General features: G+C 34.7%; 1 protein-coding gene across 1 annotated transcript in view; it reads left to right on the forward strand.

The window, feature by feature from the left end:
* The window catches only part of LOC150094742 (cell adhesion molecule Dscam1-like), a 170,827-nt gene that overhangs the window by 48,314 nt on the left and 104,639 nt on the right, over positions 1–17,874 (forward strand). Inside the window, exons 3-5 of the mRNA XM_090411346.1 lie at positions 5,177–5,335; positions 9,385–9,555; positions 11,894–12,187. Of these exons, the coding sequence (XP_090267472.1) occupies positions 5,177–5,335; positions 9,385–9,555; positions 11,894–12,187 (624 nt within the window). The remainder of the gene's footprint in view (positions 1–5,176; positions 5,336–9,384; positions 9,556–11,893; positions 12,188–17,874) is intronic.

Genomic DNA, 17,874 nt, shown 5'->3' on the forward strand with positions numbered 1-17,874 from the left:
GCGCGGGAGGGGGGGGGGGGTATTGAAATCCAATAAATCGCCTTTTTTTTCTTTTAATGATACTCTGCCCACTCACGAAAAGTTGAAAATATAATACGTTAGTATTGTAAGTTGACTAACAGCTAGATAATCTGGGACTCCTGCTCTAGAAACCAAACATGAAGCTACTTCATGTGGTTAATCATTCTGAAACTAGTAGATTGAGAGATTTTCTAACGTAAGCGATGTAAAGAAGATGAAAAAAAATAGAAAAAATAATTATATCTTTGTATTGAAAACACGCCTCTGTGAATATATATATATATATATATATATATATATATATATATATATATATATATATACACACAAAAGAAAAAGTGAATACCACACGAGTATGATGAAAGAAAGAATAATTCTTAGAAATGTTTTTCTGGTGGGAGCCATTGTATGGTGTCCCTTTCTAAGAAGTGGTAATCTTTGCCTCCTTTAGTGTCTATACTCATAAATTTACTACATAATACGCTCTTTAAAAGGGATAGAAAGGAAAATGAAACTTTTTTTTTGTTTAATTTCAAGTTTTTTTCGTATTTTTCTTCCTTTTTTTTTTTTTTTTGCAAAAACATTGTAACGTTGTTACGAGAACTTATTTTCAGGTCGTGTCAATCAAGTGAAATTTTTTTGCTGTATTTATCCATCAGGGTTCGGGGCCTGCTTGTGCTTTTTAAAAATAAATAAAAAAATGTGATAATTACAGAACAAGAGTTCGTTGCTTTCGGAAAATTGTGGTGAGAAGTGGACTTTAATTGGGCTGTAATGAAATTTCGAAGTTTCGAGAAGCGCTGGCGCCAGCAAACACCGAGGAGAGAGAGAGAGAAAGAGGGAGCGAGTGAGAAAACAGGGTGGGTAAGTAGAGCACGTGAACACCAGCGATTCTCTGCAGATCTTCTCATTACGCTCTCTTCTCCCGTAGCCTGAAGGAATTGGCGGCATACCAAATATAATTATCCGAGGCTTTAATTATTGCGCACCACGTGACTCGCAGATAACCCAGCTTCATATTGCATTTTTCAGCTGTCATTACGGAAAACGACCCTGTGTGCGGATATACAACAGCCTTGCCAACCCCCGTACTCTTGGTCATCGATCTAGCACGTTACGGAGCTCGGCGCGCATGAGTGACGGTTATTTGCAACTCCGGTAGTAGCGCGTGCATGTTGAACAGCGCCCACCGATGTTCGGCATCGATTATGGTTCCCCAGCTGGGGAAGAAAATGTTAAAACAATGTCTAGCCACAGGAAGATTTATATAGATAGGTTAACAAATTTTCTAGTCAGATATCAGCCATTTGACACCTTCGTTGCCGCACTAAAAATCAAAAATGAATCGGCTTGTCATAAAACCATGCGAAATAGCACTTAGTCTTCAGCTACATTTGAAAGATGTTTGCATTAGGTCACTTTTTCGTGTCACTATATCTGTCATTCAAATATTATTGAATGAAAAAATAATCATGATTTATACATGGGTAATTACTATTAGTTTTGTGTTTCGTATTTATCTTTGTTTTGGTTTTTGAAGTGTTACGTCATTTAAAAAAAAATTCTCTATTATTTTGTCATTTTTCCAAGTGTTGCTCTAGGCGATTATTGAAATAAAATATAATGCGAAAAATGATAACGTTGCCCTATAAATGAAAAAAATTAAACTGGAGCACATTAAATGTATCTTTCAATAATTAATTCATTTACAACAATTTTTAATTTGTTGTTCATTGAAATTAACAAGCCACGTGCTACCCTTTGGCATTGTTGACTCAGAATATAACAATACTTGGTTGCTAATGAAATAGCATTTATGGAAATGATTCTTTGTATCGTCATTGTTGATGGTATTTGTTTAAATTATGATTGTCTTTTCTCTTTTTTTTTTTTGAATTAATTTCTTACATCATCATTATAAGACTGAATATTCTTAACTATTCGTTTTAGACAAACGGATGAATGCATTATGTAACGGTTACTGTTTCTCTTAGGAATTCTCGTAAGATTCTCATTAGAACAACTCCTGTTTGTTTAATACAAGCACAAGCAAATATCAGCGGACACATTTGTCTTCTGAATATGCAAACAACGTAAGCATTCATGCTAATGAAGAGAAATATAGAATCATGTAAGTTAAAGGTTACTGAAGTGTATGAAATGGACGCGAAATATCAACTTCACTTGTGTACAAGTCAGCAACACTAATCTCCAGCAAACTTTATTGCAAACATATAAATATATTATGTATCTCTTTTATAAGGACTGGCGTAAGGGAGCGAAGCAAGAATGCTTTTCATCCTCCCCGTTATCTGTAGAGGATAGTGTAGGGATAAGGTGTTATTGAGCTATTAAAGCTCTGATCATGGCAGAAGGGTACCAGCAATAGCCGAGCCTCAGTTAGAACTTGATTGGCTACAGCATTGCCATATGTAAAGATAAAGCCGTCTCTAAAAATTCGGACGATCCCTAGGCCACTCAATCGTGGGCGAAAGACCGTCCATCTCAGCGGTGGCTCCACTCAGTGATGGCCTTCCACCCACACACCACCACCGAGCAGAACCGCTCAAACTCCGAAGAAAAGTATTCACCGACAAAGCCCCTCAGCGGGCCGTGCCGGAAAACACTTTCAACGGAGACTCAAATTGCTCCCTTAAGTCAAAAACCTTAAGAGAGCGAACTCAAACTCTCGAATCTCTGCGCCCCAGGGGGTAACAGCAACAGCCGAGCTCAGTTAAACTTCATTGGTACAGCATTGTCATCCATTACCCTTCCAGGTTAAGGAATCCACATTTATTTCCTTATAAGGACTGGCTTAAAGGGGCGAAGCAAGAATGCTTTTTATCTTTCTCGTTATCTGTAGAGGACAGTGTAGGCATAAGGTGTTATTGAGCTATTAAAGCTCTGATCATGGCAGGAGGGTACCAGCAATAGCCGAGCCTCAGTTAGAACTTCATTGACTACAGCATTGCCTTCTATTACCCTCCAAGGGTATTAATCTAAATTGATCCTACATTCATTTCCTTAGTCCTTATAAGGACTGGCTTAAAGGGGCGAAGCAAGAATGCTTTTCATATTCCCCGTTATCTGTAGAGGATCCATTACCCTCCAAGGGTATTGGATTGAAAATCAATCACCGCATCTCACGGTCGATTGATTCCCACAACCTCTTTTCTCCCACATTCATTTCCTTATAGTCCTTATAAGGACTGGCTTAAAGGGGCGAAGCAAGAATGCTTTTCATCTTCCCCGTTATCTGTAGAGGACAGTGTAGGGATAAGGTGTTATTGAGCATTTAATAAAGCTCTGATCATGGCAGGAGGGTAACAGCAATAGCCGAGCCTCAGTTAGAACTTCATTGGCTACAGCATTACCATCCATTACCCTCCAAAGGTATTGGATTGAATGTATCAATCATCTTAACCCCATATTCATAACCCCATATTCATTTCCCCAATCTCTCTGGGATCTTTGTACTAACATGATATGAAACACTTGAAGGTGTTGTTATATTTTAAACTTTTTCCAAATTATTTTTAAATTGATATTTTAGGAAAACTTATATTTTTCATTTAATGTTATTATTACTAATAGAAATACGATAAATTTTAGAGAAATAGTTAAAGAAGTTTAATAACACGTTAATTCATAATATGAATATAAAGCATAATATCCAACAATTGTTGCTATAGATGAGTCTACGCTCGAACACCAAAGACCGTGAGTCACTAATTGAAAATTGGTGCGAGAATATTTCATTCAAAGACAACAAACATGTGGGACCGACCTTCTTCCTATTCATGAATCTCTAAAGCAAACAAAACTATTCACAGTCGTAGAAAGTTGCCGTAGACATTCTATTCCCAAGAAAGCAAAAAGTTATGCCTATGTTATATACTACCATGCCTTAAATTCTTTCTGATGTACTTTCTTCTCATGCACGCGCACACACACACACGCGAGAGAGAAAATTTATTATATTGCCCGATAGTTTTCAAGTAATTTAGCTTCAACACACTCTTCCATATGCATTTCTAACTGGAGTATACACACAATTAGGGAAGAAGAGTAAGAGAAGTGGGAAAAAAATATTTAAAAAAAAAATATATATATATATATATATATTTATTTTGCCCAACTCTCTGTCAGATAAAGTTCTCAAGGGTTCGATTGTGCAACCTGTTCATCAAAATGTTTTTTTTTTTTTTTTTTTTTGGGGGGGGGAGATGGACCGAGTTCTTGAGTCGGTCCATCTCCCCTCCAAAGAAAATGTTTAGTAACATTTTCTTTTGTAATAATGTGATATTTCAAATTTAAAGGTGTCTTTATATTTTAAACTTTTGCAACTTATTTTATATAAATATTTGTAAATTAATCTTATAATTATTTTAAATTTTAAAATTTAATTATTATTTCTGGTTAAAATAAATATTAAGAGCGTGTTAATATTATTAATAACCTGAAGCTGACTATACATTCGTTTTTTCTATATACGTCGATACTTTCGCCATTTAGATCATTAATATGTGCGAGCAGTTTTCTTGGAATTTTGTAATTAAAGAACGACCCCAGATAGAAAATTTGGTGGCAGAATTCACTAAAATTAAATTAAATTCAATAAAATTATTCACTAAAATTCATTTGAAGACATTAAACATGCAAGACCTCCCTTTTGCTCATGAATCTCTAAAACAAACAGAAAAATTAACACACACGTTGAAAATTGCCGTAGACATTCTTCTATTCCCAAAGTAGCAGAAAGTTACATGTGTGTTATACACTACCCCGTCTTAAATTCTTTCTGATGCATCCCTCGCACACATACACGCGAAAAAGAAAGTTCTCTGTTATATTGTCCATAGTTTTCAAGTAATTCAGCCTCATAAACACACTCTTCCACATGCATCTCTAACTAGAGTACTACGGAAGAAGAGAAAGATGGTTAAAAAAAAAAGTATTTTGCAATTCTCTGTCACGCAAAGTTCTCATGGGCCCGTGTCGTCGCCTTGTGTAGCCTGTTCCGCAGCATTAACCTTAATAAATGCGAAAGGCTGTTGGATACACGAACAGCCAACTACAAGTAAAGTTTTGTTTCCACTTTCTTTAGTGTGCCGATCTCCGAGTACTCATGAATCTTTCATCTTCTCTGTTTCAGCCTTACGTCAAGACTATGAAACCCACGTCTACGATCAATACGCCATCCAGGGCACGACGGCTGTACTGAGGTGCCACGTCCCTAGTTCGGTGAGAGAACATGTCAAAGTCACATCATGGGTGTCGGATAACAATAATTCTATGAAAATATCCCAGAAAGGTAATTTTTCTTTACAATTACAAGAATTACTTCTTTATCTCCATAAAACAGCTACAACGGCACAATTGGAAAGAAAATAAAGATTTTTTTTTGAGAGGTTTACTGTTACAATCGATTCTGGTCCGCGCTACTGTTTGCAAATAAGAAAATATACTTACAGACCATTCCAAAGTGCGATTTTCTTATCAACTCATGCATGCATGTTTCAGCTAATTTTTCCTGCACATATGACGTCATTGATCAAATACTTTTTCCATTGAAAAAGATCTGCTGGTTGTAAAAATACTTGTTTTGGCTGTTTTATTTATCTGCGCAAAATGATTTATGCTTTACATTAACTTCTAAAAAAAGAATAATAATAACTGATATCATTCTTAATTATTTGAAATGTTGTATTCAAGGAAGAGCGGGCGTGACAAGACGTGGCGGTACTAATTTAACCAGACGTAAGAGTTTTTTCCTCTCTTCAAGGCAGACAAAGGATAGGAGAACGCAGTTGACAAATATAATAGACTGACAGAAAAAGTTATGTTTAAATATCACACTTTATGATAGGGGGAATAGAAAATTGGATATTTTTAGCGAGACTATCTAAGAATAAGACCATAATACCAAGAAATGTTCATCGAAAATTTAGAGTGTGAAGGTAATTCCAATTATTAATTTTTATCGTGATTTTAAAATATTAAAAGGAGATTGAAAAGGTTCCAAAAAAGTGCGATATTATTGAATCCTATTCAGTTTATATAATTAGTCTCGATTATAGAAAACAAGTGATAGAAATATAACCGAGAGGGATTTTAAGGAAGGTACCACAATGGTAATCCCGTACGGTTGCCACTACGATACACTCACTAGCAACATCTTCTAGGGCCACTTACTACAAATAATGGCAGCTTTACCAGTCAGGAATGAGCTGATCCAAAGTGGAAGCATATTTTCCCCTTCATCTCATTGCGAAATGGAGACTTGTGAAGGAGTATCGTGTATGTAGTAAACTTTGTCCGAAAATCCCAGAAACGTATGATATTTCAAGCTTCAAAGTTAGTTACACTTTCATGGATGAAAGTTCATTGCTTTATTTGGCGCGGAGGATCTGTAACGTGAGGTATTTCTTTCCCAAGAACAAACCCTGAATTTGCCAACATCATTTCCACATCTTTTTTGCTCCTCGAATTCTTAGCCTTTGTAAATCCTCCGTACTCATAATATGTTTTCTTCATGATGAGAACATCCCAATGGAAAAATAAATTTAGGAAGATGCTGATACGCCTGAGTATGACACGGCAGCTGTAGAAATTCCCAAACAGGCTTATCAGAGAAGAGATGCTTAACATAATGAAAGAAAAAAAGAATGAATGTCCTCGTACGATACAAAACAACCATACCTTGAATGAGAGACCTCAAAGACTTGTACGCGTTTTAAGTTTCTTGAAAACATAATTCTGGTTCAAATATTTCAATCAATCCTCGTATTACGCGGCTGAAATTATGAGAAAAATTCAAAATACATTGCTGTTATAAAGGGAAACATGGAATAAACTTTTAATATAAGCTCTTTATTACTTGACTGGATACTGAGAGGGAAAAAACATTTACACAGGTATGTTGTCCATGACTGGCGACGGGTTCATTAATTTCTTTTTACGTTATTACAGATAAGTATCATTTTTATGGGCAGTGAAGGAAACAAACTAAAGCCGAGAAAAATGAGTGTGTGTGTCTGTTTCAAGAAATTAAAATCTGTTCTTGCTTTGAGTAGAAAATTTTAAAATTCACAGATAATAAAGATGACATAAGAACTGAAGTTAGATATCCTGAATATCTCGAGTAATTAATTTGAAAGATTACCGAACAAAACAAGTGGTAGAAAATACTATGGATACGGCTTTTTCTAAATCAAGTATTGAGGTAGGAAAAAAACCATCAAAAACTTGAAATGTGGAAAGGCAGCTAGAGTAGATGCTATTCGACCAGACATGCTTAAATATTGGGATATAAGAGTTGGATAGTCGCCATACTGCATGGTCTTCTAAAAGCAAATTCCGGATGATTAGTGTAGGGTTCTCATAGCAGCCATCCATAAACATAAAAATAAAACTGCATTTCAGAATTATCAAGGACACTCCACGTGGAAATCCCTTTGTACGATTTATGTATGTGGTAAGGGAAACTTTGGAAAGACAAGCTGGGTTCAGGACAAACAGAGGTTTCATTATCAGATTTTCCTTTTAAGATAAATAATTGAGAAATCGTGGTAATGTAACAGGGATTTGTACTTAAATTTTGAGGATCTGGAAAAGACAAGGTTCCAAGAGAACAGTTGTTCAGAACATTAGAATTACATTGTACTTGGAGCATTATACCGAGCAATAATGTATGTATTTTGAGTTGTAAGTTAGCTGTCAGAATTGAAGATGGTTTGATGTAAAATCAGGTGTGAAACAAAAGATGACGAATAACAGTAAGCACTATCTCTACTGTTATTCATCATCTACATGGATCACATTATGAAAGACAGGCATTAGTCCTGATATCAAAATTGGAAATATTCAGCTGTTTTCCTCCTAAGTAAATCCAGTACAAGTCTGCAGGACTCAATGCCTAAATTTAATAACTGTTGTAATAAAATTGGTATGAAAATAGGCAAGAGCATAGAAAACGTCAGCTGCATTCTGAATGGAGATTCCATAGAACAAGTAAAATATTTCAGCTCTTTAGGCATAGTTTTAAGTGAAGACGGTAGGTTAAATCTGGAAATAGATAACAGAATACGTAAAGCTAGTATGGTGGATAGCCAGTTTTACTAAATTTATGAGGAATAAGAGAGAAAAAATCAGTCAAAACACCGACTTAGTTGCAAACAATACTGTGTTCAAACCAGTTTTAAGTTATGGATATGAGCTAGGTTAGAAATAAAACACTGATCAAAGAATGGACATCACAGATATGGGAAGTGAACAGATGGCTTCAATGGCAGAATCATTAAAAATGAAAATATTAAGAAGGAACTTGACAGCGTTAGCATTCAAGTATGTATGAGCAGACCTAATCTCAGGTGGTATCGTCAATTAAACAGAATGGGAGAAGAAAAGTTAGAGAAATACAATTTTTTTTCTGCCAGGATAGCAGGGAAAAGACCTAGAGGAAGACCAAGATCTAGATGGTTGATACAATAAGTGTCTTATAACTGACAATGTTGGAGTAATGATAGATAACATTAATTTGAAAGAAAATGTTCGATAGGAAATTAATACTATGCTTTCCTCTACGCCCCCTCTCCGGTGTACAGGAATATGATGATGGTTATATAATGGGGGGAATAAGTTATCCAAGTAATTTTCATCATCATGCGTTTATCATTGAAATGGAAATTTGAATTCACAGAAGTAGTAGTATCATATCACAACCTTAAACATCCAAAAAAGTATTTTGATTTTATAAAATAAATTGCTTGATAAAATCATTTATAGTTAATTATCAAATAAGCTTAACTTTTCAGAATTTAGATAAAATATATAATGCCAAACATTACATGTATGATTTTTATAGAAATTTTGTAAAGGAAAAAGCAACTTTTTTTATTTATTTGAATATTATAATATTAAACTATTTCCATATAATGTGCAGTATTAAAAACTATTAATAAAATAATTTGAAAGCGAAAAGTAGCTTCTCTTCCTCGGACATCTCTAGACGTGAAATTGTTTAACTGATTTTGACCAGTTAGTTTTCATTGTTTTAATTATTTCATATAAAAGTAAGCTTTGCTACATTAAAAAAAGTCACTGTCCAACAGTAAACCAAGTATTAAACATACTTATAATTTACGGATATTTCTAACTTGTTAATTAAAATTTTAAAAATATGTATTTTATTTAAAGTCTTCAAGCGGGATTGCGAACAACTAGTTCGCAATCCCGCTTTCTCTAGAGGTGGAGTTTTCCGATCTTTTCCTACGCTCACTGGTCCCCAAGAATGCGATTCATACCATTGAAGTCGTCAACTAAGGCCGACTTGTTCCTAATAACATTTTATTTACCATCTAGTTTCTTTAGACTCCAAGAAAAGACAAAAGTATTTGGTTATCCCAAGTGGCGAGTTGCACATCCACCAAGTTATTTCTTCAGATGGCCATAAAAAGTTCTTCTGCAAATCTGTTCATCAATTAACAGGAGAAGAAAAAGTCAGCACTACCGGCGGAAAAGTTGTCGTCACAGGTACTTTCAGATAATTAATATTTTTACGTGACAGAAATCTAAATCTTCCTCGAGTGACCAGTTCGTATTTAAATATTATAAGCATTTCCTCGGCCAATCTCTCATCTCATAAAATATAGATAATTCTAAAAAAAAATTTCAGATAAACATACTTCAGATTACCAGTCAGTTAGAAAATATGTTCAATTTTCTTTTAGTATTGCATGTCATCTCTCTGAAGATTTCGCGAAATTCATCTTCTGCTTGGGGTTAAAATTCCAATTTTCCCATCAACTGTTCCCCATTCTCACATTGCACGTGTTTTGTAACTCTTTAATATTCGGTTTAATTGTTCCTATTGTTAGCGACTCCTGTTAAGCAAACGCTCCCACGTTCATTTCTATGGCAACCAGAAACTAGTTAAAAGTTTGTGTGGGTATTGTAAAGCATTGTTGTATTGGTAATAGTTTTCTGACAAACGAAAGTGTGCCGTTTGTTACTGTCTGTGTGTGTTGTAGAAAACATTGGGAGAAATCGCTACAGAAAGCATTAAACTAGAAAAATTATTCCCTAAAGAAAGAACGGCGAGGATTGAACCTAATGGAGCGAAGGGTAATTACTTTTGTGTTGCAAGATTCCTGAGCTAACTATGTGGCTGGGAAATGTAATGTTTAAACGTATAAAAACAACAGAGATTCCTTTTTGATGTGCGTATTAAACTAGTCGCTCGCTATTTATAGCTGAATGGTATGTCCCTCAAGAATTCGGTTTATATTGATGGACAAAGGGGGAAAACAAAATTTCAAATTAAAAAGAAAGGTCACATCTATACGTGGAGATGTGCAGGCAGTGATAAGATTTCGAGTATCCAGTCAGGTTTCTGAAAACATTATTTTCTTCTTCTTCAAAAAACAAAAGATTTTAATTAATTTATTTATTTTTGTATTCTTCGAAATAGTGAGTTTAAATTTCATGTTTGGGCCTCTAGAGAAGGGTCCCTGGATTATATAATTTTAGCTTATCCAAGGTAATAATTAGATTTTACAATCTATTAGTGGATTTGATCGATATGGAAAAAAAAATAATAATAAATATATGCAGCTGAAACAATAATACTTATCAATTGCTGGAAAAAATGTGAATTCTAATTTTGTCAAAAATGGGTAATTAAAAAAATTTTGCAGGACTTTGATAGAAGTTGAGTAAACCAATCTGATGTGTTATTTTTCTTCCTTTTCATCTACGCCTGCAAACCAGTCAGAATGTCCGATGAATACGCGTTTTTGAGGTGTGAATTTGAAATAAATTAGCCTGGTCAAATATTTGGAAGAGGTTATTAAAGATTGATCTTAATTCCAATATACTGCTACGTTCCTGGTTACACTTTAATATCTGGAATTAAGGGAATTCAGAATACCCAAAACAATTTGGGTATTCTGAATTAAATCAACGTCTGAGCGCCTTTTGACTGATTTGTCTGCTATCCCATCTTATCACATATTAGGTATAATGCCTAACAGTTGTGGCCTAGAAACTCTCTCATAAACTCAGTGTAATAATAGGATGGCTAAACTTATCAACTGCTTGCTCATGTCAGTAGGTTCTCTAACCAGCTTATTTTCTTGAGGGAGTAAAAACCAAGTTTCCAAGGAAATAAAATCCTTCCACTTTTATTTTATATTATTAGTAGACCTCATTCATCCCTGCTACTGCTGTACTGTGGAACAGTCTTCCCGCTGACGTATTTCCCAAGGAATACAACATACAGGCGTTTAAGTCAAATGTAAACAAGTTTCTCCTTTCCCAACCCACCACCATATACGTACTGTAGGTTGACCAGCCAACCTCTCGTATATGGGCCCAATATAAAAAAAAAAGACCTCCATGGTGTCAAGACTCAATGTGACAGGTTCCACTCTCACAGTTACAGCTATTTTTCGGAGGCTAAAATGTATTCAGTCTCCGCACTCACCACATTTTCGGGCAATAGATTTCAATTATCTACCACTCACCACGCGAAAAAAAAAAAAAACTTGCTTACAGTTTCCAGGGTGGGCTTCGTGTAGACCCCCCATTTCAAATTATTCCATGAAAAATCTCATCTACATTAATCCGCTAATAACTCCTTGCCAACTTATAAGTCTCAATCATGTCCGTGCCCCCTCCTTCTATCCACTAGACTCTGCAAATTGCATCCCTTCAATATATCTTCAAATTCTACACACCACCACTATGAGATCGGCTAAGTAAATCGCTAGCAAAGATACTTAACATTTCTAAACACAGCTCTTGCTATTAAATAATATCATTATTAAACGCTCCATTTAAATGCAATAAGAATTTTTTGTTATTTTTACAGATCCTCAAGGTGGTCTGGCCCCTAAAATTATCGACAGTAAACCTAAAGTTTGGGCTAGCGAGGGAGACTTAACATTACTACCTTGTGCAGCTCAGGGACAACCTCCACCATCGTATCGTTGGATAAGGAAAGACTTCGCAGATAAGTTACTGGTCGATAAAGAACCTCGTCTCGAACAAATCCATGGCACCTTAAAAATAAATGGAATTCTCTCAGAAGATAGTGGAAGATACGTCTGCATGGTCAACAACAGCTATGGGGAAGACAGTAGTGAAACAGAGCTTATTGTTACAGGTATGAAAATCGACTTTTAATATATAAAAAAATGCATGTTTTTCTTTTAAAAAAAGTAAATCAAGTTAATGATTTCTTCTTCTAATTTATGGAAACATGAAAATGAATAAAAAATTTCCTCATTAATCTATGTATAATAAAATTTAAAGTACTTCTACCGGCTTGTGGTCTCGAAAATTTTCTGTTCGCTCAAACAATACAAAAACAGAATTGTTAGGAGGGTTCGTTCGCGATAAACAGAGGCGCAAGCGGACTCATTAATTATACCACTTATAGCTGTAATCCCATGGGAGCCTCTTTCCGTAACAAGAGAACGACAAGAGTAATCCTATTACGGGCTCTTATCCACTTAAGATGTATGCGACATCAACGGTAATATTAGGTTCATGCTTACCTTCCTCGGCATAAAAGAATTCACTATCCAATTAGCAGAATACGATGCGTACACCAATCCTTCCTGTTTACCATTATTCTCACTTTTTGAAAATTGCTATCTCTTTTGGGTAATGGTTCTTTATCCAGCTTCTACTAGCGCGAGTGCATTATTATTAAATCTTGTTACAGAATTACGATGAGAAACCTATTATTTAAAAATAACTATGAGTGCGTTTTTCTTTACAAAAACTAATGCAGAAATTATCAAAATTGCATTTCTTTAACAGCTAATAGCATCAAAACCGAGTAAATTAGCATTTAAACTTTTTATAAGACATATAATATATAATATAATAAAATATATAATATAATACTGTCCTTATAGTCCTTATAAGGACTGGCTTAAAGGGGCGAAGCAAGAATGCTTTTCATCTTCCCCGTTATCTGTAGAGGACAGTGTAGGGATAAGGTGTTATTGAGCTATTAAATTAAAGCTCTGATCATGGCAGGAGGGTAACAGCAATAGCCGAGCCTCAGTTAGAACTTCATTGGCTACAGCATTGTCTCCGTTACCCTCCAAGGGTATTGGATTGAATGAATCAATCACCGCATCTCTATTATATAATACTGTTGATTGAGCCATCAGTACAAGATAATCCCTATTTAAAAAACTAAAAGGCAATAAAAGTAATTTAAAAAATATAGAGCTAAAAAACTGCAATTCAATGCATATAAGACAACACAATAGACTGTATTATAGATCCATCCATATTTTATAGCTAAACATAGAAAAAATTACCAGTTTCCTCGGTTTGTACTACTTTAAAAAATGTCCAGGAGCCTGTATGTTTGCCGTTTATCATTGCTCAGAAACAGTTCGAAGAACTGTCAGGCTAGTGAAATCTAATTTAAGCACTAATGAAAAACGAACATACGGGCTCCTAGGCAGAACTCCTTTTTTTTTTTTTAAGTAGTGCAAAGTAACATCCTCAATAAGCTCTGTGGTGAATTTCGAAACATTTTAATGCTTCTTTCTATATTTGGCTATAAAATATGACTGGATCTATAATATTCTCCATGCATCAATAGTTCTATTGTTGAAAGGTACTGTCGTATTCAAAATAATGGCGAGTGTTTCTTGTTTTAAAAATTGTACTTTGTAGTATAAAATATAACTTGTTAACCATATTATAGAAAAGCGGTGATTAATACCCTTGGAGGGTAATGGATGGCAATGCTGTAGCCAATGAAGTTCTATCTGAGGCTCGGCTACTGCTGTTACCCTCCTGCCATGATCAGAGCTTTAATAGCTCAATAACACATTATCCATACACTGTCCTCTACAGATAACGGGGAAGATGAAAAGCATTCTTGCTTCGCCCCTTTAAGCCAGTCCTTATAAGGACTATAATATTATAGAAAGAGAAAAATAACAGATTCCCTTTCATGCTGCATTACAAAAAAATTTATTTTTCTCGTCTGCATTTGATTTGTGAAAATATTTGTTTCCCTACCTCTTATCGACCTTGTAATCCGGACTGTGCATATATATGATATTAAAAAAAAAAAAAAAAAGACAATTCAGAAATTCTAATGCAGAGAGCTAGAGGATCCAATTTCCGTTCAGACGATCTGAGCAATTCTGGGCTAATTCATCACCAGAGGAAGCTGCAGGACTGCCATTGTACATAATCTTGGCATTTTGACCCTTATCAGTTTTACACGTTCCGCTCAAGTGATCTTCGTGTTCAAAAATAGGATATCTATCCGGCACTAGTGTTTCTCGCGTCATTAACCACAGATGAGGAAGATACGACACACACACACACACACACACACACACACACACACACACACACACACACACACACACACACACACACACACACACACACACAGAGAGAGAGAGAGAGAGAGAGAGAGAGAGAGAGAGAGAGAGAGAGTAAAGATGAAGGTAAATTATCTGAGGTTTGTTCTCGAGAGATTGCAACATAAGTGTGGTTTTGCTACAAGCCGTCAGAAATGCTTTGCTTGCAAGAATGAAGAGGAAATGTTTATAGCAAAAATCCAAACTCTATTGTGTCATGCGATTTCCTTCACCGTTGTAGTTCTATGAAGAATTCTTAATTTATTTCCCTTGGAAAAGAATCTTCAGCTACGTAATCCATTTTTTTTCTTTCAATTCAATGCATAAATTCAATTCAGTATTCGATGCAATAAAACCAGATTTAAATAATTCATCCAGCGAAACAATATTAGTCATACATTTATAAAAATGCAATGTACTTTAAATGTATTTTATGCGAGCAGAGATGTCATAAAAGGCATACCGAAGTTACGTTTTTATATTCATAAAAAAAATAAAACTTAGTTGTATTTATTAATATATTCCCTTAATTAATATATCAATAAAATATCAATAAAACATAATTATTCGGTATAAAATAAATTTTAATTCTTTAGTCAAGAAAAGACATATTTTAGAAGTGTGTATAGTACAAAGCAATAAAATTAAAAGAACCTCATTATATTCAGAAAAATATTGTTGTCATGCAGACAGTTATAGATTATCTATCGTTTTCTTAAAAAATTGATTAGTCTTAATTTTCTTTGTTCACTTAAAAATGCTTTTAAATATTTGCAAAAAAAAAAAAACCCCGAATACTTCTCTTAATGCCTCAAGGAGATAAAACCACGTGCTTTTATTTTTTAAATACAAACGTTTCACATCTAGTAAGCATTAAAGGTATTGTTGTTTTTCAATTAAAGAGATTCGAAGAAATTCTAAAAGGTTCAAAGAAACTAAGTATCTTGAAAAATATCCGAAGTATTTTTGAATACTTTAACTGCTGACACATTTTTTTAAATAACTCATTATTTAATTCAGTGAGGATTACAGTTTGACATTTTTTTTAAATAAGCACAATCTAACACGAATTCTAATGCTTAATTATCTGCACGCTCACAGTAGCTATACAGATCGTTCTATAAGGCAATTTCGTATTGCAGTCAGTAGCTGGTCACTGAATTCGGTAGTTCAACGTTATTATCACGATCGTTCTAATGTCTGAAAGAAAAACCACGTGCGGCGAGAAATACCCAGCTTCAAAAGAAGTTCCCCAAGGATGATAAACATTAAAGTCTCTTCTAGCAAAAAAAAAAAAAAAAAAAAGTCATGAGTAGTTTTGTCTTCTCGTGTTCCCTGAACGTCTCTCTCTCTCTCTCTCAAGTGAGATGCGGGTTTGAGGGAAACTCCGCTCTGCCTCAAGGGTGTCATCACCAGGAGGAGCGTGACGATGATCGTAAGAGTGGCGAGTGACCAGCAGTTTCTGAGAAAAGGAAAAGAAAGGAGCAATGCCATTCGGGGTATCGTCGGAGACTTGGAGAAACTGTGATTATGCGGAGAATGGATTCGAATGAAGAAAGAGCTCGAGGCTGAATGATGTGTTTTATGCTCGGGACAAGTCCGATATACTCGCTATGAGACAATGTCAGCAAGGAGGATGACCTCGCCTTTAAGAAAACGTAGCCGAAGTAGTGGAAAGGAGAATGTTAAAGCGAACAAGGAGGTGAGGCCGATTCTAACAACTGCGGAATCTTCAAGAGCATTTATGTAATTAAATAAACTGTACGGGATAAAAATTGCATTTTTAAAATCGGAATATCTTAAGTTTTATTATGCCTGTTGGTCAAGTAATTAATCTGTAAGATTTTTATAGGAAATTTTTTTTTATCATCAAAACAAGAAAATTCAGAGTTCAGAGCGATCCATTTTTGCAGATCATCTGTTTCTTTAAAACAAATTTCTCCCCTGAAGGATATTTTTTTCCCAAAAACCATTACATAATCTGTAAGGCAGCTATGCACACGACATCCGATTTTTTCCCTAGCAATATCTTATGCTAAAAGCAGAAAACCTAAATTAATACCATCAAGAAGGGGGGGGGGGTTTGGTATCTGTGTTGAAAATCTCATAATCCTGCAGAAATAAAGAAGATTGTTGTCTAGATCCTAATGAACAATAAACGAGGCTGAAGGCAAATGAATTCTCTCTTGATGTAGAATTATCCGGACTTAAAGAAACCACACACTTCACTTAAGTAGGAATGCTGACCCAGAGGGTATTTCGATATAATGAGTTTGGCATAATCAGTACACTTTTCTACATACGCTAGAGAAACTATATATATATATATATATATATATATATATATATATATATATATATATATCACTAATATCACTATTTAAGTTTGCTTTATTGGCATCGGGTAGTGCTTGTAAGTAGTAATCTCAAAATAATTCATAATCGAAATCAAAGTTTGCGGTGTATAAGAAGATATTTAGTTTTGATATCGATTAAATACTCATTCAAACCAATGATCTCAGTTAAACAAATCACTATAAAACCGATATTATCCCATTTATTTTAAAGTAAAAATCAGTATTCTTTACACTACTAATGCCCACCGGTTTCTACTTTTTACACTTGATATAGTTTCATTGTTCCTTGATCAAGTTCACTATTTCTACTGTCTCATTCGTGTGAAGATTGTTGCGCCGCCCTAGTGTAAACTTTGAGAAGCTTAGTGTGTTTCATGTTCATAAATTCCATTAACAAGAAAACACAGCACAAATTTGTAACCTTTTCCAACTCGTTTATCTTATTTTGAATTATTAATAATAAATGATCGATATTGAAATGTTTAAAATCGAAAGTAACTAATAGCGGATTTGTACTGAGCATGGTTGCGACACCTGGTAGTCATCTAAGAAAAGTAATTGCACTCAGTCTCGCTTAATTTCCAACCTTCGTTAACTATATGGACGGATTGATTTACAGTTAATCAAAAAACAAAGAAAAACTGAACTGCGTTTTTATTTGTTATTTTTTTCATTAAATGAATTTCTTGCACAGCAGTTGTCTTAAACATCTCTGTTCAAGATAACTGCTCCGCAAGAAACAGCGAATATGATTAGCGAACTCGTTTAGATTTTTTTTTAAATAATAATTCTTGTTTGCTGAATGCAGTCCAGCTGGTAATCTAAGAAATCTAAATGATCTTGCATCGCCTACAACGCATTTCTTATAATACAGACTTTTTTTACGTTATTTTTACCATGCAGTTTTACACACTTTTTTTTTTTTTTGAAGACCACCGGAGATTCTTTGATTTCCCTACGGAAGGTGTAATACTAACCTAGTCTAAGTTAGAAAGATTACAAAAATGGGAGAAAAAATAACTCATTTGGTTAAAGGAGATGATGCCCCCACGTCATTAAAACCAGCATCTTAATAGGGAGTTTTGTTG

Source organism: Typopeltis vanoorti, chromosome 21, assembly GCF_054136105.1.
Source record: "Typopeltis vanoorti isolate ZY-2024b chromosome 21, IOZ_Tvanoo_1.0, whole genome shotgun sequence".
NCBI classification, from domain to species: Eukaryota; Metazoa; Arthropoda; class Arachnida; order Uropygi; family Thelyphonidae; genus Typopeltis; species Typopeltis vanoorti.